At 40.9% G+C, this 19646-nt stretch overlaps 1 protein-coding gene across 1 annotated transcript in view; it reads right to left on the bottom strand.

Annotated features, from left to right (window-relative positions):
- LOC306835856 (protein kinase C epsilon type-like) overlaps positions 1 to 19646 on the bottom strand; it is a 70793-nt gene extending 51147 nt beyond the window's left edge. Inside the window, exon 1 of the mRNA XM_079362630.1 lies at positions 18433 to 19646. Within this exon, the coding sequence (XP_079218756.1) occupies positions 18433 to 18780 (348 nt within the window). The 5' untranslated portion in view covers positions 18781 to 19646. The remainder of the gene's footprint in view (positions 1 to 18432) is intronic.

Raw genomic sequence — 19646 nt, 5'->3', positions numbered from 1 at the left:
GGCCCTCCTAGAGTAGAACATTTCTGAGGAGGGGTTCTTTCAAGATGCATGCAGAAAGGTAAACTGTATTTCCCATAGTCTGTATATGAATACAACAGTCTCCATTTACTTTACATTTGCTACTGGTACAAAACTGAACGAAAATGGGAGCACCGGTGGCACAGTGGCACGGCGCGTGCTCCCATGTATTGAGGCTACAGGCCTTGTGCGGGCGACCCGGGTTCGTGTCCGACCCGCGGCAACCTGACCACGCGTCTCTCCCCACTCTCTCACCTTCCAGCTCTATCCACCATCCTATCCATTAAAGGCTAAAAATGCAACAAAAAAAAAACGGAACCAAAATTTCACTGACACTGACATATGATTATGATTTAAAATGGAACCAAGACAGGCACTAAAGGTACCTGGCCACTAACTGGAGCTAGCTTTTGACCAACCGATAACAGGTCAGAAATTAAGGGAAGAGAGTGGGGAATGACATGGGAAAGGAGAGACAGGCCGGATTTCGAATCTGGAGCCTCCAGTTCAAGGACAACAGCCTCTATAGCAGGGGCGTGCAAACTGAACAACATTTGGGAAAGATTCATTTGTTGTGTCATTACACCCTCAATCTGTTAACATGGAGCAGTCGGAATATAATGCAGCCAGTCATTTGGTGCTGTTCTAAATCTTTTGGCTTCACTTCTCAGCGGGCTCCTGTGCTGCTCGTTCTTTATACAGTTTATGGTACTTCCAAAGAAAGGAAACAGAGTATGGAGGGTGATGTATGCAATGAAACAACAACTCTGACCGTTGATGAGTTGAAGTGAATTTATGATGAACAGTTAAATAAACATTGGATGGACAAGCAAAGACAGAATGATTCACACTGCCCTATGATGCAGTGGATTTACTTCAAACAAACCAGAACACACCAGCACACACACACAAGCGTGCACACAGCCTCCTTTCTGCAACCGCTCATGTCTGTCCCCTTGTTGAGCTGTATCTGTTTCTGTGTGTCTGCCTAATTTGTCCCTGTTGAATAAGTAATGAAGCAGAATTGTGAACAGGCCAGCTATTGACACACACACATACACACACACACACACACACACACACACACACACACACACACACACACACACACACACACACACACACACACACACACACACACACACACACACACACACACACACACACACACACACACACAGCCTCCTTTCTGCAACCACTCATGTCTGTCCTCCTTTTGCGTTGTTAACAAATACATTTTCTCTTTATCCTCAAACCTCAGTCGAGCAGTAAGAGGTTGTACTTTCAGGTCTTAAAATCTATTCTTCTGACACATGTCTATTTTTCTCTGTGAACAAGCAAACTAAACAAATGTGTAAAGAACGGAACCTTCATGATGATAAGAATAACTACTTTAAGTAGAATCAACATATTTGAATAAAAAACACAAAGACAGATTTAATGCAGAGTGAATTTACTTTTAAGGGCAATATAAAGCTATATTTATACTTTTCAAAGAGCACTGACTGTGCATGTGAGTTCATACAGTGTTGTGCATAAAAGCAGCAGTTGTTGTGGTTTCACACAGGTGTACGTAGATAGAGATCATCTGGTGTAAAAGAAAACAGAAAACTACAGATTGTAGATTAACGTGCAGTAACCTCTAACTGACTTACAGCAGGGTTGATGACACGTGTGAAGGAGGAGAAGAGATGAGAAGGAGGAGAGAGGAGGAGATGAAAGAGAAATTAGAAGAGCGAGCAGAGGCTGGATGCATAAAATGTTCAAAAAGAAAATTATCCATGAATGTTAAAGAATCATGTCTACACATAGGCATGTGTCCCTGACGTGCACTCACACATTTTAGTCCTTGATGGATTTATTGATTCCAGAACAGCCATCAATATGATTAACGTCACGTAAAAGGCCCTTAAGGTGATTGGATGTTCAAGGCCAATCCCACTATGAATATGACTGAAATCAGCAGAGCCATTTCATTATCATGATACAATTCAAGAGAAATCCAAGAGAAATGTTTTTGTTCTTTTTTTGTTATCTAAAATAAAAACTGTAGTCATGTTTAGGAAAACTAGAATACAGGACACATCTGCTTAATGCATCAAGTAACAAAATAAAACATCTTCTGCATGGGTTTCTATCATAGACTGTAAAAATTAATGGACAGTGCCTGACTGTCATCCCCCTTCTGTACTGCAGGGGGCTTTAAAGTCTTTAAAGTTTTCAGTCAACAGCAAGGCTAAAAGCTGGAGCTGAGTCGGAACATCACGCCTGCTTCTCAAGAAGGTCATACTGTGCACTGTGTGAATAACCCAGTGTGTGCCGACTGAGACCACACCTTATGAGACATTTATTGTTTTTTGAACCAGGTTGTTACATGTTACATCTACACATTTCTGTTGTCAAACATTTCCCTCACACCCTTATCAACAACAGAAACAACAATCTCGTTCATTACATTTTGATGCTACAACTAATTTATTTTCCACTGACACTGATGAGTGTTTTGATACCGCCACCCTTTTTCCTTTTTTTTACATGCACATCATTTGATCTTGATTTAAAATTGTAAAAGTAGGTGAACCTATGAAGACAGGACATACAAAGATACACACAAATGTAGTTTTCATGAAACTCTCAAATAACCTTTTTATATATGACGTCACTGCTATCTGCATTGTCTTGCTAAATGGTCTTCTTCACATATAAAACTCAGCACCTGTGTGTGTGTGAGTGTGTGTGTGTGTGTGTGTGTGTGTGTGTGTGTGTGTGTGCGCACAAAATATGTGTGCATATTGTGCTGAATATTTAACATGGACAATACTTTAATTGATTGATTGATTGATAGAACATCCTCCTCCTGTTTGCTCATTTGTAGGAAAAACACACAGACACAACTCACATACACACTGGGACACGCAAATTTCATTTCAGGCTTTAACTCAATTGAGCAGGTTTCCCAATCAGCCCTAATGTATCTGAAGTGTGTGCGCGCATCTGTGTCTCTTAGTGCTGTACGGTCATGTCATGACTGTACAGCACTAAGAGGATCATTCACATCTAGTACATCATTCATCAAAATTGTTTTTTAATTTAATAAAAAATGCTCCTAAGCTTTGTTTTCAAGTATGCATGGCTAGAGATCCCCTAATATGCAGAAAATACTTTCTAGTGACCGATGTAATGATGTGCATTTCTTTACGAATGGATAGAAGCTACCTAAAGCAATGGGAGAGGCTTGTTTGTTTCATCAGAACTTTAAAGAGGAGGACTGCGTTTACTCGCCAAACTGATAAATTTTACTCTATTTCATATCATACTGATAAAGACTACATTAATTATTAACTGTATTTTAGCAGGTTAACTCTACTCAGTTTCAATTGTGTTAAAACTTGATGAACAAGTTAATTTTCGTCATACACACTCAGTTGATAATGAACAAAGGCAGGAAATAGCATGTTAGCTAGTGAGCAGTGTGTAAGCAGAGCTAGCGCTAAAAAAGTTACAATTCTTAAACGCACTTGAGGCCCATTCAAGAGTAAAATATTAAGGAAAGAAGAAGTGTCCCAGGCACAATGGGTATCATGAGTGCCATAGGAAGCAATGGACTGTCAGTTGAATGCCTCTGTACACATACACAACTGGAAACAAGACATTAGAGACTGTTTTTTTGTGTGATTGTTCATAAGAAAAAGGACTCTGATTGAATCAACAGCATTTTTAGGGTGGATATGTGTGATTCCAAATGGCTCAAACAGAAAAGTCCCTTAGCATGTGATGACTCCTGCCCACACCTATACACACAAACACACAGTCTGTTATGCCTAAAGTGAAAGCACATGACACAACTGAACTCTTGGCTCTGATTTCACTCATGACAAACTGTGCACACACACAGATAAAGTCTTTGATTTTCTTTGCTTATCATGGATAATGCCACACCAAAGGCATACTTCATATCAGGAATTTTACATAAACAGATTTTTTCTATTATGGCCATACCAACTTAACTGAATATTAAAAGGGCTGCCTTTGGTTCAGGTTTTTTTGGTGTGTCTTAACTGCTTTGCCTCCACCAAAACATTTCCTGAAAATGAAAATGTCTAATATGAATTTTATTGATGTGATACTGATAATGGATAATTCCCTGCTCCTGATGGCTAATACCAATAAAATAACCTACATATTTTAACATCCTTGAAAAGAGTTCATAAAATGTAGTTCAGGCACATCTGAGAGTAAGAAAGGTTTAACATTTAGTCAGCAAAGATTTATATTCAGGCCTACATTCACGTTACATTTTTTTAATCCATCAGCCTTGGTCTTGATGAACAGAAGTTTTCCTTAAATTGAAGAACATGTATAATATAAAACTTATTGAAACTGTTAAGCATTCATTAACCATTTCATCTTGGCAGCCATCTTACTTGTTTCACACCAATAAAACACCAACCAACCCCCAAGTTGGAACAGTCACTAGCAGAGCAGATCCTTGTGACGGTTTGGAGCAGACACTTATGGAAGACTCAGTGACTACCGTTAGTTTTCATTACGTTTCTCATGCTAATCCAGATAAGAGCGCTGTAAGCAGCAGCAGCAGCAGCATTTGTCAGTGGGGCTGTCATTCATTGTGTTTCATTAGGTTTATTTGTATCAAATAAATCTGTGAAGCTCCGCACCATGGGCTTTTTCTGTTGCTGCCCCAAGACTGTGGAACGCTCTCACTGAGCACCTGAAGGCCCCACAGACTACAGCTGCCTTTAAAAAAAGCCGAAAAGCCTTCTCTTAACTTCGTTTTTTTAGATGTTTTATATGTTTTTAACTACTCTTTTATCCTGTAGCACTTTGAGATTGAAAAATGTAAAGTGCTTTACAAATAGAATGTAATATTCTTCTTCTTCTTCTTCTTCTTCTTATTATTATTATTGTGAAAACATAACTACTCAGAGAAATAAACCATGATAATAACCATGAAAGAATCCGAGTTTGACAAAATTCCTTTTGACATGTATTTTAAATATATATTTACAACCGTGTTCCATCTGTCAACATCGAGGAGGAAGTGTTTATGATCTATATAGCAGCCGGTCAGGGGGAACTCTAAGTACGTTGGCTTCACTTTACAGAAGCTGTTTCTCTCTGTATATCTTAATATATAGTTTGCGGTTTGTTTACAAATACTGCCTCATCTAAAGAATCCTGGGCAAGGCACATGCATCAGCTATAGACAAAAACTTACTTACAACTAAGACAAAAGGCTTCTTATTTGGCTAATATATTGAGGTTATATGGGGTTTTGCTTCATACATCAAGTTCCTTAGTTCAAAATCAGCACTGACAGCCACCACAAAAACAAGCCTGATTAATACTTTCATTGCTGAATGGATTATATTGTAAAGGAGAGAAAGTCACAGATAAAAGAGACGTCTATACTCTTCACATTCATCTCCTCGAAAAGACTTTCAGAACACTTGTCTTTATTGCTCTCTCTTTACATAAGTGGAGGAGACCGCCCACTCACCCATCTGCTTTCACTATGTGCAGTCTACATCACAGACACACAGATGTTAGATATTAAGATAAACACACACACACATACAAGATAACATGAAGGTATAAAAAAGATATGGTGTTCACATTCACACGTAACTCATTTTAAACAGCAACATAAACACACATACACTACAGTGCATCACGTTGTCCTCCCAACAGCACTAAGCATACCTGAAGCCTGAGTCGACCATTAGCCTTTCTTCAAGATTCATATCGAAGTTGTTTTGCTCTTTATAAACTGCACACTGCAGACATTACACATCTCAACTTGTTAATTCATGACATGACAAAAGCTGGTTGCATATTAAAATATTTACATCAGTCCCCAGAGACTTAACACCTACATGCAACCCTGGAATACCTCAGATGAAATTCCAACTTTATCTTTGAGACAAAGTCTGACTGAAATGAGAGGACCGGGCAGGCTATACAGGTTCCTTAAACTGTCAAACTTAGAGACCAATTTGCAGTAAGAGTTGGGTATCTGACCGATGAAGTGATCTTTGTGTTTTGGATTAGTATCTTTGACAATCTACTCCTATCTCAAAATCAACCACAAATGCTTCGGTGCAGATTTGATTTTATGTAGTCTATTGTTGTTGTGATCCAAGCTGATGAATGTTTGACAGCACTGTAACTCCAAGACAAATTTCCCCAAGGGGACAATGACATGTATTGCATTGTTTTGTATCGTAAACTAGCCTGGTCTATTTTAACAGTGCAATTGAAACTTTAATACAAAATGAATATTTGATTAAAAGCTGGATGCTTTGATAATCACCTAGGCTGCAAAAAGTTTTGCAAAAAGATCAACTGCAAATGTTGGCCTCAGGGTTCATCCATGGTCTAACACTGAGCAGGGGAAAATACAAACCTTAGAGGGCAAGTATAGCTGAAATGATTGGCGATAAATGCTCTGATCTAAAAGCTCTGAAAGATAAAGAACAAATGTTTGATTGCCTGTCATTTGGTCAACAAGTCCTCCAAACTATACAACCGTAGAGGTCGTCTGTCACGTAATACGACCCATAGGAGCGTTTCCTAAATTAGCACCCCTACCAGCGAACGGAGAAATGCTAGTAAATCGTCAGCCTGCACTGTCACACTGCTTGATGCGCTTGCCAAAGTAAGTGGTAATTAAGTATTCTTTTGGGAAAAAAGTTAGCTAGCTGTGTCAGGGTTAGGGTTAGGGGTCAAACGTCATTCGGCGCGATCCCATGTATTGAGGCTCAGTCCTCGCGCGCGGGCGGCCCGGGTTCGCGTCCGGCCTGTGGCCCATTTCCCGCATGTCTCTCCCCACTCTCTCCCCCTTTCCGACTCTATCCACTTTCCTCCCTCTATAATAAAGGCATAAAAAAAAAAACGTCATTCGATGACAAACACACATTCACCGGATCGAGGTTATTTATACGTCCGCTAGAGGTCGCTTGACTCTAAAACGTAAATAAGGGTTGTAATTTGACGCTCGCACAAACAACCAGTGGAGTTGTTTTTTGGTGGAAGACAGGCTGCATTTGGTACATGTAACAAAAGCCCTGTTTCCACCAAGCGGTCCAGTATGGATCAGTACAGTTTGGTATGGTTTGGTTCTCTAAAGTCTGCTCCTGTTTGCGTTTCCACAGCCAAACGTGCCACGTCGGAGAGGAGGAAAGGAGAGGAGGAATACGCTACGGACACCTGATATTATGACATTTAACACACCTCTGAGTGACAAACTGTACATTGGCATGTGTCTCTTACAAAACGCAATCAAGCTTTGTTTCAGAGAAGGTGTTATGGTTTGGTCTTGTTTAAGTTGTAAAGTTCTATTGTTTCATTATTCCCTAATGTTGCCTGTTTCACATGTGTGTTAATATTTCCTAGTTTAATGTTTTAGTGTTACTTGTATTACTTTGTCTTCCCTGATCATGGTGTTTCTCTTGTGTGTGTTCAGTCTTGTGTGTTTCCTTATTCATATTATAGTTGTGTCTTCAGTGTTTCTTGATTTACTTTGTAGTTGTTCTCGGTGTTGTCTTGATCCTTGCGTCTCTGTGTTTCCCTTCTGTCTTGATTACCGTGATTGTCCTCACCTGTCTCGTTAGTCTCACCTGTGTCTGATTACACCATATCTCGTCAGTCTCAATGTTTCTTACCCTGTGTCGTTTCATTGTCTTATCTCGGATCTTGCGGTTGCATGTTTCCTAGGCCTCGTGGCTCCCTGTGTTTTTTTGACTTTCTGGATTTATTATTTAAGTAAGTTTTAGTTTGCTTCTTTGCTTTGTTAAAATAAATATTTTTTTACTTTCCTGCAACAGGGTCCTCCTCTCTGTTTTTTGAACGCACACCTGACAGAAGGATGTGTGCCTGGAGGATAAATACAGCCGAAAAAACAATCAACTGTTTCTTTAAACATGGCAGGGTTGTGCTTGTCTTTTAAGGCCACTATCGTACGAGACAAATCAACGGACTTCAGTGTTTAGCTCCACCTTTTAGGCTCCGCGATATTCCTGGCACCCAAACCCAAGCCCAAACAAAGGTATGATACAGCCCAGTAATTTGAGGATCTTTCCCAGCATTAGTCTATGAAAGTGGTACAAAATGCGTGCCGTATCGAGATGAACCAAACTGACCAGCTTGGTGAAGCCGGGGTTCAAGTGATTGGTTAAAAAAAAGGGGGGCTTTCCCCTTTATCACAACACTCAAACATGAGTTGTCTAACTAAAAGTTACTCTTGGACAAAGGCATCCTTCATTGAGTAAAGGCCCTATCGATATTCTGATTGTTATTGTTGTTTAATTGTTTGTAAGATAGTAACCATAGCAACAAGACCGTCAGGTGCCTCAGGAAAAGAAATTATCTCCAATCTTATACTTTACCACTAATGAAGACGTTACATTTTTTTAAAATCACATGTTGCCATCGGAGCTTAATGACCTTCATTTTAAGTAAATCACACTGCGACTCATTCCTCAGAGAGACGGAGCGCTAGAGTGAGTTAGGGGTTTGTCCCAAAGCTTTTACAGTATCACGAGTCTTAGTCAAGCTTGAAGCATGTGGTTGCATCCTCAAAGAGACCTGAAACACAGGATTGAATAAAGCTAAGAGGAAAAATCCTACCAGGTGACAACATGAGAATGTGGGAGATTCTCTAGAGAAATTCACTAGAGATCCCAATCAGTCAAATCTGGTTGTATTAGGGGATGTTTGAATAACAGCAAAATATCCATGTTGTCAGTTGAAGAAGCTCTTGCTCACATTTACATGCGTTTATTTGTCAATAAATCCAAATCCTTTCTGTGTTTAAGCTCAGTTGGTAAAGCAGATGCCCCATATGAGGCTACAGTCTCTGACACATCTACCACACGTTTGACTCCTAACCTGGGCCTTTTGAGGCATGTCTTTCCACTCTTCCTTCCCCACTGTTTCTGTCCCTCATCAAGACAGGCAAAACAAAAAAACAAAGATATTGACACGGTGGGTCAAAAATAAATGTATCTGATAGTTTTACTGTAACCATGGATACGTTTTGAAAGTTTGATACAGCATTTATTACAATCTGCACCAAATGTTTTAATTGTGCAGTGCATCTGGTTGACCACAAGCATTTACTTGTGTGCCTTAGATTTCTGTTAGCTGTGTTGCAGAGAAATGCTGATGAAACATGTCGGTAGATCAGATTAACGCCAACCCAAACTGAAGGATTTTAAAACTGCAGACTGAATAAATTGCAGTCGCTGATTTCACTCACTTGCATCCCAGATGTGCTCACAGCTTGTGCATTGGACTAAATTAAGTAGAAGTACAGAAAGACTGTAAAATGTTTCCCTTATCTTCCATGAATAGATCAATGCCCCCAACAAGGGAGGATTAAATAAATCTACTTTCATGCATAATTCTGTCATTCAGATTTAGATCAAATCCTTATGAAGTTGAATCTATCTGATGCATGTTTTGCTTACCGATAGTTCTTTCAGTGTATAGGATATGCATACTGTATGTCGATGGGTGAGTCGAATGACGGGCTGTTTTTCTCGTCTCATCCTGTTTGTGAGGAAATGGAGACTTCTCCTAACTATGTTTAATTTTGTCCTGTGGAACTCAGAGCTGGCATGTCAGACATTCCACAAAAGTTTGACCTCTAAAAGCCTCAAATGATTTATAAATGTCACGAGACTGGCTGCGTAGGCGCTGCCATTTCTGTTGAATCTGGTCTTTTTTTAATTAAAATGTCTGAGGCTCACAGTCAAGATGTTGGCTATCCTGGTGAGTACATGCTATCATGCATCTAGCACGAGTTTAATGAAATAAAGGGTTCCCTCCGAAAGTAAGCAGGTGATGAAGCTAGTTAACTTTTCAGAGTCTCACCCATGTTGGTGATTAAATGTCCTTAAGCTGGGTTTAGTCACTTAATGAATGAATGTGTATATTATGATGGCTTTAGCTTCTATGGGAAGGTTATAAACTGTCAAACAGACTTGTGTGTCATATTCAGTTTCAGAATGGAGGCATATGTTCATTTCTTGAAGCAGTGAGAAGGCAGAACTTAATTTTCCTCTGTCCGTTTTCAAGGCAGCACAGAAAACTGAGGTGCATCAAAACAGAAAGTGGAGAAGACGAGGAAGTAATGAGACCACGACAAAGCGACAACAAAAGGAATCTCCTTCAGATATTAAAGGAAACGTGTCACCATAAACCATCTTTGAAATCTGAATTAATGTTTGATACAGAGCAATGCATAATTCTGTCGCAGACGAAGCAGAGAAGCTATTAGTAGCTAGAATGCATTCCTTGCATATTATTTGTATACAAATGTTATGCAAGGAATGCACAGTATGGCTGCTGGTAACATCTGGTTTGTATACAATAGAAGCATTGCTTTTTATCGAAATAATTCAGCTATTCATATATACAAGACTTTGATGTTTTGAACAGCCTGTGCACGCTGCACAAGGCTAAGGTGACAGATACTATATGGAGGATAAGAGGAGCTAAAGTGGAGCACCTGGGGAACATTCCCTCTCTCCCTCTTCCCCTCGTTCTCTGGGAAGTAAACTTGGACAGTAAAAACAGGAAGTAGGTCCCACCGTGTGACTCCAACACGCTGGGGCTAATATTAGCCTCATACACACAAAAACACACATAGTCCTGCCTCCAGTTTCCTTCAGTCCATGGAGAAGACACCCCTCTACTACCGCCTGCAGGGAAACAGGGTCAAGAGGAGAGCAAGCCCGAGCTCTTCCTCTGTTCTGTCTGTCCGAGATTTTACAGAGGATCAGGAAACCAACCAGCCAACCAACCCAGACAGCATTCGTACATGTATGAAACTACTGGTTTATTATTATTGCTGCATTAACACGAAAACAGCATTTGTCATGCCCCTATACAAAGAAATGTACTCTTTTTTATTGTAGTTAAAATGATGCATTTAAAATGTCCAAAACTGACATTAATTAATTCCAGCATGTTGTTGCCAGCGACAATGCCACACCATAAAATACCAAAGAAGGAACACGTGTAACTTGTTATGAAAAGTGAATGTGCATGTCACTTCATCATTGGAATTTTCACAATCCTTTTAAAGGTTAATAATTTGTAAATTGCTCCCACGGTATTTACATAACAAGCTGCACCCATGCTACACGGCAACAGGACACTTGTTGTTAAAGTTCCTATGAGCAAGATGGGGAACTATCACAAGGACCAGAGTGCAGAAAGCAGCTCTTGTGTTTTGACCTTTCAGCTGCATTAATGTCTTTTCTCAAGAACAAATGCTTAATTACAATGTTCAGACAGACAGTGCAGCGCTCCACATTCCTCACATGACCACAGACCTGCTACAGTGGCTAAACGAATCTACAGGGAGGTGGCTTATTAACATGAATGTTACAAGTTACAGTGTATTATGTCTGTGACACAGAGCCCTGCTTGCAGACTGGAGTTCATCTTCATAACCTGGTTCAAAACTCTCCCTCTAATATGCCTAAATTAAGACAACAAGATTAATGCAACATCAACCTGTTTAAATGAAAAAATAAATAAAATAAAATAACTCCAATGACAGTCAATAAACTCAACTTGAATGAATATGCAAGTGAATAAAATCAATATGGGCCAAGCTTATGGCCCTGAGGAACATTTTATTGTCTATTGTGTCACTCAGTGACACAATAGACAGTGAAGAATCTGCATTGTTTCATCAGAAGGAAACTACGAGCTCACCATTGACAGATAACACATTATTGGGGATTGCAAGAAAGTCTATTGCTGAATATTAAAGTCCATTTTAACACAGTGTAATAGCCTAAAACTTTTATGTACGATTTTTAGGAATTTTAGAAATTACTTACTTAGTACAATGTCAGTCAGACAAAGATGGGAAACATTTACTTTAAGCAAAACAAGATTTGGATATTTTGCGCCTTTATGGATAGGATAGCTGAAGAGAGATAGAAAAAGTTGGGAAAATAGCCTCTGTAAACATGGCACACAACATAGCTACAAAACTTTTCCCTGCCCTGTGTTAACATTTATTTTAACATCATGTTAACATCAGTGTCCACTTAAAACCCACACAAGAAGCTGTCCTGCTGTGGATGGCACTGACCTGAGAGGTCTTTGCTCCTTTATTGGTGGAAAAACATGAGGCCAGACGAAGACTTTCATAGTAGTACAAAAATGAATTTTTTATACTTTTTACAAATCCAACGCATGAATGAAAGTTTTGTGAACAAAATATTGGTGGCTAAATCATTTTAGTGCAGGGACTCCGAATGAATGTGACTGCGTGGGATCAGTGTTACGGGAGGTGATTGCTCACAGACCACTTAGCCTAATGAACTCTAACTGAGATTATCTTTGAGAGGAGCTGCGACTGAAATATCACCAGACAGAGCAAATGATGTCTATTCTCATCAGCTTTCATCTGCTATATTGCCCTCTTCCCCCTCCCCCACAGCAAGCTCCCATCAATTACCTGATCAGACAGGGGAAGAGGAGATACTTCACATCCATGTGTGTACTGATTTCAAAGGGAGGCGGGGAGGTTTAGTGATCTGAAATTGTTGCTACCCAAAACAGGATTCAGGTTTCCCCTCACATACACCGGTTCACCCTGTTCATCCTGTTGGGAGTTTCTTAGCTCCAATTCACCTGAAATTAAATCATAGATGACGTTAAAGTTTTAAAGTCTAAAACAAAGAGTCCTCTGAGATGTTGAAAAAGGTAAGCTCAGAACTCTGAGGCCCAAACCTAGCTGGAACTGCTGCATGTATCATAGCTGTAGGTTAGTTTCAATGAAGACTTAGGCACGATGCCCAATAGAAAGCCATCGATTTAATTATCAGTCAAGAAATACCAGGAGTCAACAGTATTTTGTCAGCTGAATTTTTGCACTTTTAACCTTACTTATTGTACACAAAGTCATGAAGAAGAAACTGCATGTCAGGGAATAAACTTTGCCCCACAGTCTCAAAATGAGCCGTCGTTGTTTATGGATCACAACATTTTTATCAGGCCTTTAATTATCAGCCAATGTCTACTCCTCTCTGACTTAAAAAATCTTGTGTGCAAAAGATTCAAATTAAATTCCGTCATTCCTGCACAGCTCGGCTTTGTACCGTCCAGGCAGTGGCTTAAATCTGTACGTTATTTAAAACATGGATGTAGTATCAGTGCTGTCACACACTGACTTGAGGTCTGAAGAGGTGTTTACCAAATAGTGAGACAGCCAAAGATAGCGGTTGGTTTGATTGTCTTTGTACTTAGCTCTAGAAATCTAATTATGTTCCCCATTTCAATACTTTCTAACCCTTCATCAGAAAATCATTAGGTTCATGTGAAATGGTGTCATTCACCTCATTTGGGTGTGCCGTAAAGTTAAAAAAAAAAAAAAAAAAGTCTGAAATGAAGTATTCCAATAGTATTACATTGGTCCCCTGGCTACGGAGGCGCTGAAGCAAATCAAGCTGGTTTTGAACCTCTGAAGCTTCCCCCTTTCTTTACCCATCTATTTTCATTTTGTTCAAATCTGTTCTTCACACCTGATTGAATGAGCTCAAATTTCAGGGAAGCAGATTGACTATTGTGTGTGTGAGTGTGTGTGTGTGTGTGTGTGTGTGTGTGTGTGTGTGTGTGTGTGTGTGTGTGTGTGTGTGTGTGTGTGTGTGTGTGTGTGTGTGTGTGTGTGTGTGTGTGTGCGCGTGCATGTGTGCCCTAGTTGATGAACAGCATGACCGGCTTGGCAGGTATAATTTGCTGCAGAAGATGACTGAGGAAAGTCCGTGTACAGACTTGCAGGAGAACAGCGACATTATGAGGTTTAGTCTCAGTTTAGGTAAGTTAAATTACCAGGGACGTGTCTCAACACATAGCTTTAAGGTTATTGTTCACACTGTCTTCGCAAAAGAATTTCCGAAAAGAAAGAAATAAAGCTTTTTTTCACTGCAGTAAAGATGCTGTAACCACAATCAGATTCAGAGACAGATACCCACTTACATAAATCCCCCACCCTCAAACAACAAAGCAAAAGTCCTGTGTACAAAGTTCACTGCTGGCAAGGTGCCTATTACAAAATTGATTGCAAAGTGGCAGCACTGTAGATGACATTTTATCACATACCCTCGTTTAAGGCGAGCACGTTGAGTGATGTGACCCGCATGCTGTTCCCTGAAAACCAAAACAACCAAAGTCATATGGTGGTGTTGTGTAAAAAGCGTGTGTGCTACATGACAATGGAACCTGATACAGTGATGCTATGCTGACTAACAGTAACATCACAGTGTTCCTGAAAGTCTTGTGTTGTTGTTGCAGGCAGACACCGGGCAGAGCTACACTGTGTCCAGCTCACTGGAAAAGATCCCATAAACAAAAATCTACCTGAGTCACTGTTACTGAATACAATGCAGCTATGTGGTCCATGTTAGTGTGACGACGTTAAAAGGAACCAACAGTCATTTCTATTTGATGCAATATTCTTTTAAATCTTCCATATTAGACTGAAAATTAAAAAAAGTTATTTTGTGAGTGAATTCACCCGACAACCTCGCCAAATCACACAATTGAATGTAGCAGGTGTTTTGTTTAATTTCGCAAGCAGTTATATTAGCAACATAGCACCCTGACTTCCTAATTCTTCTTTTTTTTTTCATCAAACTAGCAATACAGGGAATCTGGTGGTGATGCTCTGAAAGCACACTATACTTAGGCCTCCATCCATCATGAGTTAGAAGCAATCAATTGATTGTACAGCCCTCATGTAATAAATGCACATTGCACAAACTACTTTGAGGAATCATGGGTTTGAGTCTTTGGACGAGAATGAGCAAGCCTCAACTTCAACAACCTCAGCAACTGCTCTTCATGCATTTCTCAGCCGCTTACTATTACTCAGCGGGAATTACACGGGCTGTTTACTTTGTTTACGGTTATGTCACGTTTATCTTTGCCTGAGATGACATAATGCACAATTTAGGACATGTTTCAACCAAGATGACCTATGGGTGTGCCTTGAAACCAGCTCCTTTGAACACAAGGTGCAAAGCTCTCGGGAGACAGACAGAAACATCCCATAAAAGAAAATGTAGATTGCATAAAGGCTTCTTTTGGGTTTTTTTGGACTCTATAACAGGCTTTTAAAAAATCTGTCTGAAAAGGGTTTAAATGCTTACTCCAGTGTTTCTTTGAAGCACATTTCATATATTTATATTTCTGAGTCACTGGCTGACTATGTTGATTAGCCACACTGCCATGTACTTCTTTATTTACCCAATTTGTTGTTCCAAATAAATCATGATATGATGCCTATAGTTACTGTAAAGTAGCAAGTCATTCAAACAAGCAATGTCATGATCTTTTCATTTCTATAGGGAATTCACTGATGGTTCGATTGTCCAACTGTTGCTGTTAGCTAGTTAGCTGAGTCATTGCTCAGGCTGTGAGCATGAAGCAGCTCAAATTGTTTGTGTTTACACTGCAACACATTAAATTTGCCCCGCAAGGAGCATGTTTTTTGGCCCACTTAAACTGCGGGACGCTAGTGAATGCTTGCAGGGAGCAGCAACAGTATGAGCACCTCAAGCTGGCTACAGACACAAGACAATTTTCGAATCGTAACTGATTTTACAAATGTGGGAGACCACAAACACAAGGACAGTAATAATCCTCCAAACGCAGACATTACACAACTCGGCCAGACGAGGAAACCACACGCCTCCAAAATGACACAGCCACGAAGTCTCACAGAAACTTGTGCAATCATATGGGTCTTTGGAAGAAAAAAAAAAAAGAAGGACGAATGACATCCTCAGCTGGCTGTCCTGCTGCCCTGCTGTGTGTTCTGTTTTGTAGCTAAAAGACAGACAATGCGAAAAACAATACGGATGAGTTGTCAAAGTAAGTGACATTCAGCTGGGGACGTTCTCAAGTCTACTTGCTCTCATTGGCTGCTGCTGCTAATCTGTCTGGAGGCAGTCCGACCTGGAATCGTAGATATGAAAGCACATCCCCACGATCGCTTAAGGGGGCAAAAACGTGCCCAGAATCTGGACTGAAATCGTCTAGTGTGGAGCCAACTTAAGTGGGGCTACAGGACAACAGAGCAGTCTTGGGGTGGAACTGTGAATGCAGAGTTTAGATTGATCACAGTAAAAGCAGCATACTGACGTTATGTAATATAAAAGAGCAGGCTTAAAACAGGCCACGATAATGATAAACGGGTTACATTGAGGTCAGTAGGATGCTCGCAGCCAAACCAACCAACCAGCTAGAAGATCATTGGCTCACGGGTGCACCAAATTCACAGAGGCTCAGTACTCTATCTCCCACCTCGGCCCTTTCCTAAATGTCATCCCCACTCTCTCCTTCTATGTCCCCAGCTCTACCAACTGTCTTGACTAATAACACAAGACAAAAAACTCATCTAGAAAAAAATTTGACCTCGCCAACCTCACCCTTCATTTAAACAAGAGTTGCCTCAGCTGGAAGGACAGTCTGGCTGCGGTGGTAATTGTGTTCATCTTAGTATTTTCACACCTCTTCACCTCTCTAGTTTAGGGGGGAAAAATACTGAAAACCAGCTGAAAATAACGGCTGATGCGGTGCTTAAAACGCAATTTGTGGCATGCATCTAAACCTGACAAAATACACGTCATTCACAAAAAGTCATTTCAAGTTTCCCCAGACTTTGACTGACATTTGAATGCAGATCAGTGTTAACACTTTGCAACCTCTCTTAATTTCATAATCCACCAGAACATCAGTGGCAGAGAAGGGTCACTTTCATCACGTTCCACAATCTTGAATCAATAACTGCGTTTTAACAGTCCAAATAAGAAACATTGCACAGTCCTTTCAGTCTCTGTCTCCCAATGTACCGCCATGTAAGAAACAACTTTCAGTCCCCTGCCTGCTCCATTCTCTCTCTTTCATTCTGTCCTCTCCCCCCTCTCTCCTCCCCTCTGTCTCTTATGGACCTGATGGCCTCTCATCAATAATACACTCAAGCATCCGTCTGCTTCAGCAGCTTCAGACAACAATAAACAGCCTGTGCTGTGCTGTGTGTGTGTGTGTGTGTGTGTGTGTGTGTGTGTGTGTGTGTGTGTGTGTGTGTGTGTGTATGTTTTTCTATTTCATGCATGTGGCTCAACCCCAACCTATCAGTCCTCCTCTGCAGCTTTGCTGTGGGTCACTGCTCCATCGAACGAGAGCACAACAAAAGGTAACAGGATCTTTACTGTGTGTGAGAGTGTGTTCACTGAGTGCTGCGACTGTCACCCTGTGTTGCAAGACAGCTGTCTATTCAAGTGACTTCATGCATATAGTACATAGGAGCACAACTTGAAAATACACTGTTTTTTTAGGCTAAAATAAGCTGAATTTCTTGGTCATACGTACGCTCAGACTAACACTGCGGGGCTTATTACATTTACTGGGTTTTACAGCCCCTTCACTTTGACACGACAGAACTGCTGGCCAGTATTGGATTATTTAGCAGCTAAATCATCGGTTTGTTACAACTGGTAAAGCTGCTGACAACTCCAAATTTCATTCCTGATGTCTTTTACATTGTGGTCAGAAGTAAACTTTCATAGAAAGTTATGGTTGAACTAGAAAAGTATTCCCTCCTCAGGACATGGATTCAAACCCACATGTCGGAGGGAGATGTGACTGCAGTATTGGAGGCCTTTACTAAGATTCTTCCATAGAGAAGATGGACTTAGTCATAAAAAAAATAAGATTTTATTGCACATTACTTTGATGTGTGGAAAAGTGGGTTAGTATATTTTTTAGAAGTAGATAAGAAAGTAAGTGTTTCTCCAGCTTTAAGTGGTCAAATAATGAATCAATGCTGCCCAAAAGACATGTCTTTTGAGACAATCGTGTAAAGTCTTAAATATGACTCATATTTCAGAGATTTTCAGTGAATGAAGAAGATTTTCAGTGAATGTTATCAGGCATTAATTTTACCATAGCTAGTTAAAGACCACAATGTATCCCATTACAAGGACCTGTTTGGACCATTTTTTTTTTAAATTCAGGACTTTGCTGTTGTAAAAACTGTGGTCAATCAATTAATCAGAAAAGAATGAAAAAGTTTAGTAATTTATCACTCCTCTTAAAGGTAAAACTGCCAACTCATGGGGATGCAAGTTTCCAGATGCCCTGCTGGTTTATTTTTAAACAACCCAAGGTCCCAATAACATACCAATGCCAAACACATACTTCCTGGGTCCCACTTTATGTTCGATGATCAAGGTTGTTTTTTTTACCCAGTTTATTGTTTTCATAAATTAGGTAAATATTTTAGGGTTTCATTTGTTACCATTATGAGTGCCATCATCAGCTCCATGCCTCCACCATGTGTATGAGGGGGTGTCACTCCAGTCTTACCCAGTCCTCGAAGTGCTTGCTTCCGTTGTGCAGGATGTCCTCAAACTGGATGATGCAGTTGGCCACAAAGTCGTCATAGCCAATAGGCGCATCGTGGAAGACGGACAGCTCGATTCTCCGGCCGTCATGGACCTCTGTGGTGAACTCGTCATTCCACGCGGGGCTGTTGGTCCTCTGCTTGGTGGAGGTCTGACCCACGCGGGAGTCGTCCACGTTCAGAGCGGTGTACGTGTCCAGGAGGAAAGTCTGGGTTTTGGGGCCAACGGCGTGACGTAGGGACCAAGCCGTGGGTTTGAGGTCCACAGCCTCACAGATCTTGATCTTCAGCTGCCCGTTGAAGATGACCATGTTGACGAAACGGTCCCAATAGCCTACTTGAAACTTTAAAGAGTGGATAAGGCTACTTAAAATGAAAGAACCTGACCTTTCACCACAACCACTTCATGGAAAAAAACTCCTGTAACGGTATCAATAACAGCTCTGTTCAACTGGTGGTACCCTATGGGCAGCTCCTGTTATTCCTTCTAGTTGTCTGAGGAAAACGCCAAAATAAATCCTCTTGTTTATCTCTCGCTTTAATGCGCTAACGTTTCTTGAAATTCCCAAACATTTCCAGACAATAATCAAATAAACCGCAGCAGATGTCGTCAGTTAATCCGGGGGAAGCTCTTCTTAAAAGTGAACGGAAGAAACATGAACCATCGGTCGAGAGTTATCAGAAAACATCCGCGCAGAGGCCCCAGATGTGACTCTACATGTCATGGCTTTTACCGTAGAAGTGTTAAAAAGCTCCGTTAGCTGTAGCGGGACACCCTGGAAGCACTAGCCTGTGTTGCATTGCACCGTGTGGCGGGTGGGAGGCTCCCGGCGCCTGTTGGCAGCACGCCGCGGTGCATCGGTGGATGTTCCAGGCGGACTGCTGCGGCCAGACAGAGGCATGAAACAACCGCAGAAGGGGCGGAGAGGAGGGGCAGCTCCACGCGGTAGGTGTGGAGGTAAAAGGCTACAGGGGTTCCTGTTGCTCGATGCACCACGGCCTGGTTTCTGCCACTGCTGTTGATATTAACTTCCCGAGGACATACCTCTGGCTGCCTCCCCTCGACACTGGTCTGTGTCTCGGCCCCTCTCTAGTGCAGGAAATGCGAAAAACACGTCAGATTTATCGGAGGCTGGTGTGACAGACGCAGCCCAGACAAGGGAGGTGTTTAGGAACA

Source organism: Symphodus melops, assembly GCF_947650265.1.
Source record: "Symphodus melops genome assembly, chromosome: 15".
In the NCBI taxonomy this organism is placed as follows: domain Eukaryota; kingdom Metazoa; phylum Chordata; class Actinopteri; order Labriformes; family Labridae; genus Symphodus; species Symphodus melops.
The sequence above is the reverse complement of the archived record's forward strand: the minus strand, read 5'-3'. Positions and strand labels throughout refer to the sequence as shown.